General features: G+C 34.2%; 1 protein-coding gene across 1 annotated transcript in view; it reads left to right on the top strand.

The window, feature by feature from the left end:
- The window catches only part of Lrp1b (LDL receptor related protein 1B), a 1,566,902-nt gene that overhangs the window by 1,520,519 nt on the left and 28,940 nt on the right, over positions 1–17,443 (top strand). The window contains exon 86 of the mRNA XM_077110319.1: positions 3,338–3,442. Within this exon, the coding sequence (XP_076966434.1) occupies positions 3,338–3,442 (105 nt within the window). The remainder of the gene's footprint in view (positions 1–3,337; positions 3,443–17,443) is intronic.

Consider the following 17,443-nt stretch of genomic DNA (forward strand, 5'->3'; position numbering starts at 1 on the left):
GGAAAACAGAACATAGCGGCTAAAGGGTAATGCCATTCTGTTTCTATCATGAAACAAGTTTATGCTGCTGAGGTTAGAGATCAATCCTCACTCCAAACTACTTTTAACAGCCTTTTAAAAGAAGGGCTTATAAAGTACTGGATTCTGTCACTTGCCTTGCTTAGGAGTAAAATAAATGAGAATATGAGATAGATAGCATGCTATAAAGAGTCCACACACAGATTTCACTGGGAGCTTGAGAGGGTGCCACATGAGTTATGTTGTTCTCCCAAACAAGGCCCAATAAAATTTTATTACAGACAGATTTTTTTTTTTACTTACTCTTTTAAGAATTTACTCTAAATATGATTTGTGTTTTATTTATGAATGACATTTACTCAAAACAGCAAATTGGGACATTTGAAAGTACATTATTTGAAGTAATTGAAAGTATGACTTATATATAAATGTATGTCTTTACAAATTACATAAAAGCAAAACATATTTTCATATAAACTACCCAAATGGTGTTTGTTCATTAAGCTCATCATTTGTTTGTGAGAAAACTTAAGTCGGATGAGACTTAATTTCAATTAGTAGGAGTACTTTTTCTTCATGTCCAACGTACCTTATCCAAATGAGCTCTAGTACCTTCTTTAAAATTCTGTTCACTTACACATGGAACCATGACTTTAATCCAAAAATTCATGTGCATGTTGCCTTAGAAAAGCTCATGCAGAGATAAACACCTTGTGTCCATTGTAAAGAAATTTCATAAAAGGAAGGAAGGGCAGGACTTGGGACTCATTGATGAGAAACTGCCTTCTCCAAACTGGAAACATGAGATCCTCACAACCCGAGCAGGCTATGGAGGCCTACCATTGTAGTTCTCATCTTTTAAAAGATCTTTTTGGAAATATTGCCAACAGTGAATAAATAGTGGAGCTTTAAATATAGAAGTACTATAGCACTTAATTTATCAGAGTGTACATAATATTTGAGCATGAAATTCAAACAGAATTATTTTGTATATTCTAAAGTGTGTTAGATGACTAAAGTTTGTTCTTATTTATCTGACACCTTTCATCTTAGCATTAAAATGAAGTTTATATGAATTTTTGTTTCATAGGTTAAAAACAGATACTAAAACAAAGTTCTAGCAAAATGTTCTGTTTTCCTTAAGTAGGAAAATTCAAGCCACATGTACAGTTGTGATTATAAATAGGCACTTGTGTTTCTAATGCACAGACCATGAATTAGGACAGGCACTCTATCGGTACAATGTTTAAAATACAGCTAATATATTTTTCTTCTGGAAATAGAAGTAAATATTGGAAAGAATCTTGATTATAATCTTGATTAGTCTAAATAATACCTGTTTGATGTCTGTTGTCATGTGAATTTCATTTTGTGCACTGGATAACTTGTAATTAAATTTTGAAAAGTAATATATCACACACTACATGTGTGTACATATTTATGTGTATTGTATATGCCTCCAAAAGAAAATTATTTTGAAAACTTACATATACACTGTACCTTTGAGGCATTATAATGATTTTAATAACTTCTGTTTTACATTAAAACTATCTACAAACTGCTCTCTTTAATTTTGGATTCAAGTGAATTTTTTAGAAGGAAAATTAGATATCTTTCAAAACTGTTTAAGTGGAAATTTAAAATCAGTTATTATTATTATTATTATTATTATTATTATTATTGATTATGAGTTTGGGTATATAGTTAAATTTTTGAGTAGAAAACCCTTAATGATCTATTTTTCCTCTTTGACATTGTCTCTTTGATAGAATGAGAAAATACAACTTTTTTCTCTTTTGATTATTAAGGAGGTTGGGCATGCAAGTTGAGGAAAAGCCCCTCAAACCCATTTAATATTTCAGACACCAATACTACTGACAGTGTAATTGATTCACTTTGCATCCATATTAGGATGTTATTGTAAGTTTTGAAAAGTGTATGTTTTCTGTTTTGTCTAAGAAATGTTAGACTGCCCTCCTCTTCCCCATGCTGGCTTTCACATCTCACACATAATTAACTTAGCCTATCCTGTTCACGGTGAAAAGAATTGTGGTTCTTAAACCCGGGTTTGTCAGAAATAACTTCAAATTAAACACCTGCACATGTTATAAGTAGCTCAATACATTTCTGGAAATCATACAAGTCACAGAAGTTTAAATGCATATGGACAGAATAAATGAAGACCAGAATTGCCAACTATTTTTTTAAGGCATCTTATTGATTGTGGGGGATTACCTTATAATGGATGTAGTGCAACAGGCATTCATCATGCAGAGGATCAGAGTGATCAATCAATGATATTATATCCTGGTTTTTTAAGGTAATATCCAGATTTTATTGTGATGCCATGTTCCACTGGCAATTTAGATTTAGTAGGATCACATGGTGAGAATTACCAGTATGATCTCTCCAATTCCAGTTTGAGCCAAGGTGTATATGATTCAGTTACCATTACTTGCCATGAAGTAGAGTAGGATCTTTGGTAATTAGGAATGTTGTTGCTCTTTTCTCTGTTCCCCAACAATTTTCACTGTCCAAGCCAAAATTTTGTTTAAAAATATGACTTGGCAGAAAGATATTTTTATATTTTTTTCTATTATTGTTAAGCTCATTTTCTAGTGTATTTATTTTTATCCCCAACACATGACTATGAATTAGAATCATTTTGGTAAATGTTTCATTCATTACTTTCCTACAGTATTGCACATTGCTTCTATAACATTACTGTTTATATTTTCAGTAAACTGCTCCATTTATCTGTTAGAATGAAAAGAATTTAGACAGTGACATTAATTACAATGTACATTCCAAGGAAAATGGTAGGATAAAAGTGAGTATAGAATAGCCTTATATTTTCTTACAAGTTGAGATATCTAAAATTCCTAACCTTATTGGACCAAATGCTCCAGTTTAGAAGAAAGAACCTGAAGCATTTACTCTAAAGTATTTGATTGTGTGGATTATAATACACAGATGTCACTATATTCTCATTGTGTGAAAAAGGAAAAAGATATTGATGCTAGTGTCTCCCAGATATGTGGTTAGAGTGTGTATCTACAGATATAGCTAGCTAAATTAAATTTTATAGTAATTGAATGAATTGAAAATATGGAAATTACCAAAAGAAAAATTATTATTAATCATCATTTCTATTAAAAAAAGTGGCCTCCAGCAAATCTATCTTCCTGAAAACTTACTTTTAGCCAGCCACCCCATTATTCCCAGATGATGAATATTCTCATCTGCAGAGATTTTGTGTCAGCTTTCAACAATAACAATGCCAGTAACAATGGGATTGTTTTTTTCTTTGTTGCTACAGCTGCACTAATGGAAAGATTGCCTCTAGCTGTCAGTTATGTGATGGCTACTGTTATAATGGTGGCACTTGCCAGCTGGACTCTGAGACAAATGTACCTGTGTGTCTGTGAGTATTTTATAATGTCATGGGTAATTTATGATAGATTTTGTATGTACATGGAATTCCTATTGTATTTTTCTCCTTTCTCAGGGTAATACATTTTAAATGAGTGTTTCATGTACATCTCAAGTATTGTCCCTCATTGACTCATGTGCTACAGAATCTCCTTCATCAATTTGCTAATTATTTCATGAGGAAGAGATCATTCAATTCTTAGCATCATACCATTTCAGACATTCGCAGACCTTTGAACTTAGAAATGTCCGGGAAAACTGTTCCAATTTTATTGACCTTATTTGGCTATGTGAAGCCTAGAGACAATCATCTTTTATGAATCCCTTGGTACTTGTACACATTCTTTTCAAAAGAACTTGAGATATCTTTTCAAATGTATAATGCTATTTGATGTTTGTATAAAGCTTAGACAGTATAGCATTATGTAAACCTATTAAGCCCCTGGTTCCTTCCCAATATATCATATCGAGTCTGGGGTTTCTAAATACATAGGAAAGTATTGAGAGTTCTTGATGTCCAAAAGAAAATCTGTAATTTCGTATTCTCCCCCTTCAAAGTATCTAATTGTCCAGAATTAACAAATTGAAATAAAATCATCCAGCTTAAGTGGTCACTGTATAGAGCTGTGCTTAATTAACACTTTTTGATCAGAAAGGTAATGCCCACATATGATCTACGTCCACATCCTGTTTCTCACTGTGTCAGGGTAGCATGTGATGAGTGTGTATGTGATACAAGTAAGCATTCCTGGGAACATTGTTGTTCAGATGTTACTATTTTTGTATAAAATAAATTTGACGCATATTTGGCAAAAAAAAAAAAAAGAAAAAAGAAAAAAAAAAGTCAGACGCCTTATTTAGCTGTATTTTACTGAAATTCTACAGATGCTCTGTGGGGTTTAAAAGTCAGCGCTGTGACCAGAAAGAGAACCCTTGTGATCACTACTGTCAGAATGAGGGGATTTGCACTTTAACTGCGTTTAATGAGCCGAGATGCAAGTAGGTTTAACCTTCCACTTCCTGCTGCGCTTCGTGTGACATCATTTCAGGCCACAGTTCATTGGTTTAAATCATGAACATCCACATGCATTTCACAGTGTGTACTTAATCTCGGGGCTCATCTGTGTCAAACACACTTACCCTTTGCTTCGCTCACTGATAAGTATGTGCACCACAGACTGCTAGAGTGTCTAGAAATATATCAGAGAGAGAAGTAGAAATGCTAGTGGAACTGTCTAGTTTAAAAATACATGAGCTAGAATAGTAGTTTTTTATTACAGAAGTACAGAAACAGGTGTTCTAAGACTCTATTACTGTATACTATATTTGGAATGATGATTTTTAATTAGTAGCTGATTTTTCCATTTAAAGGACTGATGGAATAGTACAATATGATTTCCTAAAATTTTACTGAAAACTGTCTTAGCCAGTAAAACTTCGTAACAGAGAAAAGAGATGCATATCAACATATTTCCAAAAATGTGATTAATTCATAGTTTGAATCATTCTGTCTTCATCCCATTTGAGGTGTTTTGAGTATCTATGGAAAAATAAGCTCCTGTTTCCTCTGAGAAATTTCAAGGATCACTTCTGGGTTGATCAGTGGAAGTTATTTTTGCTATGTGCATTTGAGCTGTAGAGATGGATCGTATTTGGCATCCTCCTTGACACTCAATATCATCAGCAGCAGCTATTGTTGGCTTGCAATAAAGGTTGTATGGTGGTAGCAGCAGTGTAACTAGTAATGAATTTACAACTCCATTGTATTAAAATTCAGATATTTCATTACCTAAACTTTATTATTTTGTTTATAATGAGTTGTCAGAGATTTGAGGCCAAAGCTTGAGCTGCAGGAGTATAGATTTGAAGGTAGTACCTATTGAGATAGAGGAAAGCCCTGGGTATAGCTTCAGGGACCCCACACCAAAAGGTTTGGCTGGCAACAATTCAAATGAAAAATTATGAGGGATTGAACAAGGAATGCAACTGCAAGGAAGAATAGAGAGAACACTGATTCATGGATATTTCAGAGTTAGTAAATCTGGGGTAGGCCTTGGCCAAAAACTGATCAAGGACTTATTTTATTTTCAGAATGCCTGTAATAACTGCAGTGAATCCCAGTATTTATTTATCCTGCCATGGTGGCACTGTTCTTGGGCAAAATACACAGATTTCAAGTCCCCTTGCCCTTTCCCGTAATTAGGTCTCAGGATGATTTCCTGTCCAGAACCAGAACAACAACCTATTTTTCAAGGTTTAGAAGCCTACAATATTATCAGACACTTTTCATCCTAAACAAATATTATCAGATTCACAGGATTTAAACATAAATATCATTTTATATTATAACTGGGGTTTAGAGAATACCTTTTATTTTTATGTACCTATGTCTCTACAAATATCTACCTTTGGTGGAATTATGAAAATTTTGCATGTGTCTTGGTTTCCTCTGCCCTATAATTTAGTGTGTAAGTAAGAATAATGCTTATATTGTATTTCTCTAGCAAGTCATAAAAGAAGCATAGAGGAATAATATTCTATTATCATTCATTCATTCATTAAACAAACATTGACATATGATAAATAAGATATTGGGTTAATTTAGAAGGAAAATAACTACTGAACTGGAATAAGTAAATACCTTGTGTTAAGCACTGTGTTATATATTTCACATATTTCAGGTATAATGTTGAAAATTATATAACAATAACCATTATTCTCTAATATTTATTCCCATTTTAAAGATGACAACATAAGATTAAATACTAGGAAGGTTCAAAAGTCCTTGTCCTGTTTATAGCTGTATGCTGTACTTCTCGTTTTATACCACACTAATTCCAATATGCAATACTTTCAAACAACTTAAAATTCATTTAAGGTAGATAAATAATTTTAAAAAAATAAAATGCCACTCAGCAATTATAATAGAAATATCATAGTGCCATTGAAAAACAATGAAATACAGAGATTAATTAATGATTCCATGTGGAAAAGTAAAAGACTTTTTAGGTAAAGTGACATTTTAATAGTTTTTCGGAAAAAAAAAAAAAAAAAAAAACATAGTAGACTTACAAGGGAGAAATGACAGAATCTTTTTGAAAGAAGGAATCCCAGCATCTTGTAGGCTGAGAGAGGAGGATTGCGAGTTCAAAGCAAGCCTCAGCAAAAGCGAGGTGCTAAGCAACTCAGTGAGGCTCTGTCTCTAAATAAAATACAAAATAGGTCTGGGGATGTGGCTCCATGATCTAATGCCCCTTATTTCAACTCCCAGTACCAAAAAAAAAAAAAAAGGAATAGCACAGAAAGAAATGAGGGTTATAAAGATAGAAAGCAGGCAGTGTGGCATACTGGGAGGAGAAAAGGACAAGAAAATAAGTTAGGACCTGTTTGTGAGATATACTTTATGCCATAATATGAGAGTGGGTTTACAGAAAGAAGGGTAAAAGGTTAAAGTTGAAATCCTAGGAAATGCTAATGTTTTAATATTGTTTATAGGAGTCTGAAAAAGTAAATATGAAGAAAATAGAAATTTTTGCCAGGCGCCATGCAGACTTATTTACAGACTCTAACATTTCTCTGGCAAAATAACAGGTGCCAATCTGACTTGTTTACAGACCTTAACAGCCGTTATGGGAGATGTGTCAAAGGCCTTATACAGGCAGAAACTTCACATTAGTTGGTTAAGTCAGAGTTGAGGAGGTAGAGAAAACTGTACATGCCCTCCTCAGAGTTTCATTATGGAATAAATAAAGGAAAAACAATAGGTAAGGTCGAAGCAAAAAAAAGATCTTTATAACAAGGTTCATATAAGTATTCAAGAGAACTGTACTTTCACTATTTATTAAAGGCCAATATTCTTGGGCTACGCTGGCTAGAAAGATGTTTCAGACAGATTTCATGCTCATGTCTCTTAAATGTAATATTTCTAGAATCCGGAAAAATTTGTAATATTCTTCTGGATTGTTATAATTCATATGATACTAACACATAATATAAATAAACTTAACATAAAGTGTCTATGATCAGTGCAATACAAAGTAATCCAGATAAGGGAGGATGCATACCTCAGAATATCTTCCTAGTAGTTGACTCTTCATTCAGGGAGATTTCTGGAAACATAGGTTCAGCATCAGGTCTCAGTGATAGTGAGCATGTATCCTAAATGAAAAGTTACTATGTACCATTTCATCTAAAAGCCTTTATAGGAAACAAAAAAAAATGCTTTAAGAAATATAATACAGTGCTTTCTATAGTTTCATTGGTAGTATATTTTCTTTTTTTCATACAGTGAAAAACTATTTGGAATTTTACAGTAGTTATACACATTTGGAAAGTCTATAAAGTATTCAGATCTATGAAGGTGACAGGTTTCTTTTTTTCCCACATAGAAATTTTATGGCTGTATCCTTCAATTTAAGGAATAGATCTTTTCTCTGAAAGCCTTCACTTCTGTCTCTTGATGGCCATTTTCACTTGTGTCTATGTGTGGAAGAGAAAGAAAACTTCAAAGAGAAGCTTAGCAAAAAAGGATAAAATCTAGGTTTTTCAAAATATTTATTTTGAGAGGGTTTTGGCATCAAAGTACCTATATTGAATAATGTTAAAACTACATTTTAAAAATACCGTTATTTTGATGACCTATTAGTAAATAATTTTTACTGTAAGTTACAGAAATTATTAATACTGTGAAGAATTATTGAACTAAATATGGTAACTTGACTGTGCTTTCCTGATTCTAAGGGTCCTCCCTAGGGTTAAAATTTTTATTACATCATATTTAATTTTATTTTTTTTAAATACCATAGACCTACTCTTGTAGCATTACTTCCTGGCAGTAACCACAGTACCTGTCAGCCACCAAAAAGTGTTTGTAGGTCCTCTACCTACACTGCCTCTGCTTCCCTCCAGCACACAAACAGTCTGACAGTGGGCACAGAGCCCCACCCAGCTCCACAGAGTCTTTTCTTGGACAGCTTGTTGAAACCCAGTGCCTCTAGTTAGCTTTTCTTGTACCATTGGTCTCAACTCAGGTATCACTTTTGTGTGTCACATGACAAGTGAGCAGTAAATATAGTTGGAATTGTACTTAACTAAAGTTCTTTAAAAGAAAAGAATCAAATTTCTGTAATGGAAAAATATATGTAAATTTTGGGTTTTGTGCATTTATGGACTGAATTGTGTTTCCTACTCCCCAAACTAATAAGTGAAAGCCCTAGCATCCTATTTCTTTGCTACTTTATAACAGGAGTCCTCTTTCCTTCAGTTTCCAATAACACTGTGACCAACCAACTCCTCAGTTTCAGTGGGTCCAGATGCAACCTTCAGTGCTAAAACTGTTGATCTTCAGCCTAAGGTCTAAATACAGGAGGGCCAAAAGCCATGAAGTGCAGCTGCTACCTCCAACTGGATCTGCCACCTTCAGTTTTGGGTGTGATGTGCTGTCTTCCAGGAGTACCTCAGAATAGAACTGTATTTGTTTGGGAGGGTGGGGACAGGGCCTTTAAAGAGGTGAAAGAGTTAATGGGGTCATTAGTTTGGGACCTAATGCAGTCTGACCATTGTCCTTATAAGGAGAGGAGATTAAAACAAAGACTGACAGATATCAGATATGCTACAAGCATAGAGAGTTGAACATGTGGACATCATCATGACAGTGGCTGTCTATTGGCCAAGGAGAGGCCCCAGAAGAAACCAAATATATTGATAACTTGGTCTCAGAGTTCCAACCTTTGGGAAAATATTTGTTCTTTAATCAATCCACTGTGCAGTGTTTTGTTATAGCAACTGTATCAAACAAATTCAGGTTTAAGTACCAAGAAGTAGAATTCTTCTGTGACATACACCTAAAAATGTGGAAATGGCTTTGGAATTGAGTAGTAGGTAAATGTGGTAGAGTTTTGAAACACAGGTTTGAAAAAGTCTGAAGCCTGGATTCTTCCAGGGGCAATGGTGCATGCTTGTAGTCCCAGGTCCTCCAGAAGCTGAGGCAGGAGGATCTCTAGTTCAAGGCTAACCTGAGCAACTTATCAAGACAGGGCTCAAAGTACAAAGGACTGAGGATGTAGTTCAGTGCTATAGTGCTTCTAGGATTCTTCTCTATTAATGTAAGACAACTGTAAGGAAAAGCCCATGTGGCCTTGAAGAAGCTATTTGTAGAAATATAGAATTTCAAGGTGCTTCTGGTGAGGTGTCAGATGGAACTGAATCATGTGTCACTGGAAACTGAAGAAAAGGCAATCCTTGTTGAAAGGGACAAAATACTAGCCTGAACTGTGATCTAATGCTTTGTGGAAATTAGAACGTGAAAATAATTAGCTTGATATTTAGGTGTTATTTCTCAGCAAACGGATGAAGGGATGCCTTGATTTTCTTTTTCTGCTTACAGTTCTTATTCTGCTCCTAACTGTAACCTATATTGACAGCCCTAGTGGGATCGATTTATTGGTTAGTGTCTTTACTCTTAAAGGTGAGACAGATAGTGATGGAGGTCTCTTGATTCTGCAAGATATAGTGAATGGAAAGAATGTAGCTTTTGGAGCTAGAATTAACTGGGTTTATGTGTTCATTTCTCTAGTTAATTTTGCTGTGGTCTATTAGACTTTCTAAGTCTTAGTTTCCTCTTCTTCAAGACGATGTACATGTAAAAACTTCTCTAGACAAAAGAAATTCTGTGTGGGGGCAAATGAGACTGATAATGGTCATTTAGTGCCACTAATAAGTCCTTTATTTGTGCTTGAATTTGACCAGTATAATAATTACAGACTTATAGCTTTTATTTTGAAACCTTGGTGATGTCACTGTGTGACATGTATTTTATGTTAGGTAATTTGTTCAAGTATCCTTGGATATATCAAACTTTAAACTTCTATTTATTGAAAGCAGCTGTTGAGTGAGATTTATAACATTGTAGTAAAGAGTAGCAAAGATTTAAAAATCCATATTTGTTTTTGTACATGCTTCATTTTTTTTGTAATATTAATTCTTTTGCAAAATCACTTAAAGTTCTCTGTGTACCTAAAGACAACTAAGTCAACACTTTCTCCATTTGGACAGACAGAGAATGATCTAAATTATTCATTTTCAGACTAAAATAAAAGAACTTCTCAAAGTGAATGTTAGGTACATTTTTTTAATTTTATTAGACCATAGATATTTTAGAGGTAACATATCTATAATTCTGTTATTTTAAATTATAAGTTTGACAATAGTAGCCCCTATTATAGTATTTCTTATTCAGTTTCTTTTTACAAACATCCCCAGCCCCTAAATAAATAGTTTTATTCTAAATAGTTATCCAGTACTCTATTGACTAGAACTACTGGCCAAACTTATATTATTCAGTAATTAGAATGTTTGTTTATTCTTTTACTATATTTTTCTGAGAATGAAAACTTGTATATGCAGCATCTTTGGTATAGTCTTATTTCCTATGCCTCACACTTACAATTGGAAATATGGGGTTTAAAGTCCTAGATTTTATGACTCAAACTAGCTATTTCATTGGACAACTTATATTATTCATTGTCACATTTTCCTTGGGTGAAAAGTAGTGGTTTTGGACTAATTGTTCACTAATATACTGCAAAACTATGAATGACATTGAATTTAATGTGAGTCCTATTGGGATTTTGTCTAGAAACTGGCTTAAAATTGGGTCAGACTAACAGCCCAACATAAATTCTTCCATAATTTCTCTGAAACACATAGAAGACACTGAAAAGACAGAAATTCCCACTAGCAGCAAAAATAAATTATAACAGAAAACCAACTGTTTACACACTATGGCACAACTGAGGGAGTTATCGTAAAATTCTTGGCCATAAACAAATATTTCCATTTAATATTTCTGTATGGCTTTATGACTTATTTACCTGATACTTCAAAACAATATGCTAGACTTTGTCTAGCTATACAAATATCCTACCTATGCCTAATATCAGGAGAGAGAAAAGGCCTGTCCTTGATTTATTAGTATACCTTTTATTTTTTGTTACTGGGTTTTACCGAGGGGTGGCTTATCACTACACTACATTTACAACCCTTTATTTTATTTAAATTAAATTTAATTTTTTTTGAGACAGGATCTCACTAAGTTGCTAAAGTTAGCCTCCAACTAGCAATGCTCCTGCCTCAGTCTCTTGAGTCTCTGGGATTAGAGGTATGCACCACCTCACTTAGTTATATTATTGCCTTTGAAAATGAAAAAAAAAACCACTGCCAGTATTCCTTTTATTATATTCATTCATCAACAAATACCTATATACATGAGTAGGAATAAGTATCATATCTAATTTTGGGGTAAAAATATATAAATGCATAAGCATAATACAGTTTTATGAAAAGCACACAAATATACATGTTACTATATATAACATAAATATATATGTTTATATGTCTTTGTATAATACATACACAGAGTAAAATCTTAAAGTACATCAAAATGGCAGCAATGGTATATGTTGGTGGGATTTGGGTAATGCTGATTTTTATAAATATAATTTTCTGTCTAATTTGTATTATTTCCAAAACAGAAGAAAATTAGTTTTTAAAATCATTTGAATTTTTTAAAAAAGTAAAACCTAAATGTCTTAACTCAAATGTTACATTGCTTTAGAAATCATATCAATTTAGGCCCTTACTGTTTTTTAAATGACAATATGGCTAGACTCCAGAATACTTCTTATAATATATGTCATTGCTTCTTGCCCATAGCAACAACAATTCTTCATGTGGTCAAAACAAGACAGCACTGTTAGTTTTTATGTTTTACTTGCTTATTTCAAACAAAAGCCGAAAATAACTTGTGAACATTTCCTCCACATCTTCCTTTTTTCTTATATTTTCTTGGAATGGTTAGATTTATTTATATGGGCATTTGTTTTTTGTTTATCATTTTAAATGTGCATTTCCACAAAATTGTCCTTTTCATCTTATCTTCTGTGTATGTGTTTGTGTGTTTTTACATCTTTCATCCTGTTCTATGGCATTCTGTATTTTATGGTGGGAGTTGACCTCTCCTCAGCATGTGGCCTTTGTATGTGAAACATATTTCTATGAAATTGGCCTGGGAATGCTGCCTATTCTGCTCCATGGCCTTTTAAAACCATATGCCTATGTCTATACAGTAGATTTTAAATTCTTCCAAGTAGAAGGTAGAATCTGACTTATCTATTTCATTCCAACCACAAGAATGCTTTCTGCATGTGTTATGTGCTTAATTAATGTTGCTCTACAATTAAGGTCTGGGTGTTTCTATTGTACTATGTTATAGGGTGGCCTATGTTATAATAATCATTCCATCTTTGTAACAGCACCTCTTACTTGGATAATAAATTTTCTCAGGATGAAGAGCCAGACAGAAGTAGACAAATGATTTATTTTACCATGACTTTTGATCTACTTTATCATCTTTATGATATCTTCTGAAACTATAGCAGGGTATTTCCTGAATGTTCTAGAATATACATTAAATTCTCTAAATGAAGACTTTGATAGATAGTACATGATGTTATTAAGAAAACTAAATTTGATTAATTCTCTCCTATCTTCTCCTTGCCTTTTGTTTCTCATCTGTTGTTTTTACTGTGGAATTCTCCCTGTTCCTGGGGAGTAAGAGGAAGGTTTTCGAGGATAGCTCCTACCCTTGAGGGCTTCTGTCTATTTTGAGGAAAAAGATGAGTTAAGAGGAAATATGGCAGGTGCTTTGGGGATCTGTGTATTACAACTGGTACTTGTGGAGGAGTATTGGGCAATGGTTTAACCATGAAATAATTTCCAGGAACATGACATACTTAGCTAGGAGCTTGAAATTCATTCTATAAGCAGTAGAGGAAAACTGGTGACACTTGAAATATGACACACCACAGCATCATGTTTTAGAAAGGTCTTTCTGACACAACGATCTGTTATTTTATAACAGATTTTATTTTATATACTTTATAATGAATTCCCACTTGTAATATAAAAGATGACAAAGAATTTTCAAAAAGGAATGGCTCTGGCACAAAGCAAAAAGAGTATACAAGACTTACTGCCTCAGGATGATAGTTTTTATTCACTTTTTGTCCTCTGTGCTACTTTTTCTAATCTTAATATGGAATTTTTAATAGTTTTTTTCCCCTGTTACATATATAAATCATGCAGAATATTTTCTTCAACATAGTAAATAGATTTTTAAAAAATAAAATCTTGAGGTCATTGCAATAGATCAGTCTTGAAATGATCAGCACCTGGTATAATTTGAAATTTTAGAAATCTGAAGATGAAAAATAAAATGAGACTTTTAAAAAAGTTATTATTAGTGAAAACAAGCTATTGTTTTCCATTTAAAAGAAGCAGAGCTGGGCCAGGTAGTGCATACCTGTTTGAGGCCAGCCTGGACAAATTAGCATCACTCTCTCTCACAATAAAAATTAAAAAGGGCTGGGATTTAGTGCAGTGGTAGAGCACCTGTGGGTTCCTTCTCCTGTACCAAAGGGGGGGGGGAACGTTAGTAGTGCAAAGACAGTGACAGAAATACTGACTAGAAGGGAAACTGCAATTAATAAAGCCTGATCAGATTATATTGAGAGAACAGAGAAAACTTGTGAGGATCAAACCCAGCGCCCCATCAGTGACTCTAAACATGCACAGAAACTAGCTTTATAAACAGTTTCAAAGTAGATTTTTTTTTTTTTTTGGAATTTTTTTTTTTTAATTAATTTTTATTGTAGGTTGTTCAAAACATTACATAGTTCTTGATATATCATATTTCACACTTTGATTCAAGTGGGATATGAACTCCCATTTTTACCCCATATACAGATTGCAGAATCACTTCAGTTGCACAACCATTGATTTACGTATTGCCATTCTGGAGTCTGTTGTATTCTGCTGCCTTTCCTATCCTCTACTATCCCCCCTCCCCCCTCCCCTCCCCTCTTCTCTCTCTACCCCCTCTACTGTAATTCATTTCTCCCCCTTATATTTTCCCTCCTTTCCCCTCACTTCCTCTTGTATGTAATTTTGTATACCCCTGAGGGTCTCCTTCCATTTACATGCAATTTCCCTTCTCTCTCCCTTTCCCTCCCACCTCTCATCCCTGTTTAATGTTAATCTTCTTCTCATGCTCTTCTTCCCTACTCTGTTCTTAGTTACTCTCCTTATATCAAAGAAGACATTTGGCATTTGTTTTTAAGGGATTGGCTAGCTTCACTTAGCATAATCTGCTCTAATGCCATCCATTTCCCTCCAAATTCTATGATTTTGTCATTTCTTAATGCAGAGTAATACTCCATTGTGTATAAATGCCACATTTTTTTTATCCATTCGTCTATTGAAGGGCATCTAGGTTGGTTCCACAGTCTTGCTATTGTGAATTGTGCTGCTATGAACATGGATGTAGCAGTGTCCCTATAGTGTGCTCTTTTTAGGTCTTTAGGGAATAGACCAAGTAGTGGAATAGCTGGATCAAATGGTGGTTCCATTCCGAGCTTTCCAAGAAATCTCCATACTGCTTTCCAAATTGGCCGCACCAATTTGCAGTCCCACCAGCAATGTACAAGAGTACCCTTTTCCCCACATCCTCGCCAGCACTTGTTGCTGTTTGACTTCCTAATGGCTGCCAATCTTACTGGAGTGAGATGGTATCTTAGGGTGGTTTTGATTTGCATTTCTCTGACTGCTAGAAATGGTGAGCATTTTTTCATATACTTGTTGATTGATTGTATGTCCTCCTCTGAGAAATTTCTGTTCAGGTCCTTGGCCCATTTGTTGATTGGGTTATTCGTTATCTCATTGTCTAATTTTTTTAGTTCTTTGTATATTCTGGATATTAGGGCTCTGTCTGAAGTGTGAGGAGTAAAGATTTGTTCCCAGGACGTAGGCTCCCTATTTACCTCTCTTATTGTTTCTTTTGCTGAGAAAAAACTTTTTAGTTTGAGTAAGTCCCATTTGTTGATTCTAGTTATTAACTGTTGTGCTATGGGTGTCCTATTGAGGAATTTGGAGCCCGACCCCACAGTATGTAGATCATAGCCAACTTTTTCTTCTATCAGACGCCATGTCTCTGATTTGATATCAAGTTCCTTGATCCACTTTGAGTTAACTTTTGTGCATGGTGAGAGAAAGGGATTCAGTTTCATTTTGTTGCATATGGATTTCCAGTTTTCCCAACACCATTTGTTGAAGATGCTATCCTTCTTCCATTTCATGCTTTTAGCCCCTTTATCAAATATAAGATAGTTGTAGTTTTGTGGATTGGTTTCTGTGTCCTCTATTCTGTACCATTGGTCCACCTGCCTGTTTTGGTACCAGTACCATGCTGTTTTTGTTACTATTGCTCTGTAGTATAGTTTGAAGTCTGGTATAGCTATACCGCCTGATTCACATTTCCTGCTTAGAATTGTTTTTGCTATTCTGGGTCTTTTATTTTTCCATATGAATTTCATGATTGCTTTCTCTATTTCTACAAGAAATGCCGTTGGGATTTTGATTGGCATTGCATTAAACCTATAGAGAACTTTTGGTAATATCGCCATTTTGATGATGTTACTTCTACCTATCCATGAACAGGGTATATTTTTCCATCTTCTAAGATCTTCTTCTATTTCTCTCTTTAGGGTTCTGTAGTTTTCATTGTATAAGTCTTTCACCTCTTTTGTTAGGTTGATTCCCAAGTATTTTATTTTCTTTGAGGATATTGTGAATGGGGTGGTTGTCCTCATTTCCATTTCAGAGGATTTGTTGCTGATATACAGGAATGCCTTTGATTTATGCGTGTTGATTTTATAGCCTGCCACTTTGCTGAATTCATTTATTAGCTCTAATAGTTTCCTTGTAGACCCTTTTGGGTCTGCTAGGTATAGAATCATGTCATCTGCAAATAGTGATAATTTGAGTTCTTCTTTTCCTATTTTTATGCCTTTAATTTCTTTCGTCTGTCTAATTGCTCTGGCCAGTGATTCGAGAACTATGTTGAACAGAAGTGGTGAGAGAGGGCATCCCTGTCTTGTTCCAGATTTTAGAGGGAATGCCTTCAGTTTTTCTCCATTCAGAATGATGCTAGCCTGAGGCTTAGCATAGATTGCTTTTACAATGTTGAGGTATGTTCCTGTTATCCCTAGTTTTTCTAGAGTTTTGAACATAAAGGGATGCTGTACTTTGTCGAATGCTTTTTCCGCATCTATCGAGATGACCATATGGTTCTTATTTTTAAGCCTGTTGATGTGGTGAATAACATTTATTGATTTCCGTATATTGAACCAACCTTGCATCCCAGGGATAAATCCTACCTGATCATGGTGCACAATTTTTTTGATATGTTTTTGTATCCGGTTCGCCAGAAGTTTATTGAGGATTTTTGCATCTAGGTTCATTAGAGATATTGGTCTGTAGTTTTCTTTCTTTGAAGTGTCTTTGTCTGGTTTAGGAATCAGGGTGATGTTGGCCTCATAGAATGAATTTGGAAGTTCTCCCTCTTTTTCTATTTCCTGAAATAGCTTGAAAAGTATTGGTGTTAATTCCTCTTTAAAGGTTTTGAAAAACTCTGCTGTATACCCATCCGGTCCTGGGCTTTTCTTAGTTGGTAGTCTTTTGATGGTATCTTCTATTTCCTCAATTGATATTGGTCTGTTTAGGTTGTCAATATCCTCCTGACTCAATCTGGGCAAATCATATGTCTTAAGAAATTTATCGATGCCTTCACTATCTTCTATTTTATTGGAGTATAAGGATTCAAAATAATTTCTGATAATCTTCTGTATTTCTGAAGTGTCTGTTGTGATATTGCCTTTTTCATCCCGTATGCTGGTAATTTGAGTTCTCTCTCTTCTTCTCTTTGTTAGCGTGGCTAAGGGTCTGTCGATTTTATTTATTTTTTCAAAGAACCAACTTTTAGTTTTGTCAATTTTTTCAATTGTTTCTTTCGTTTCAATTTCATTAATTTCAGCTCTGATTTTAATTATTTCTTGTCTTCTACTTCTTTTGCTGTTGTTTTGCTCTTCTTTTTCTAGGA

This window comes from Callospermophilus lateralis, chromosome 9, assembly GCF_048772815.1.
Source record: "Callospermophilus lateralis isolate mCalLat2 chromosome 9, mCalLat2.hap1, whole genome shotgun sequence".
Lineage (NCBI taxonomy): Eukaryota > Metazoa > Chordata > Mammalia > Rodentia > Sciuridae > Callospermophilus > Callospermophilus lateralis.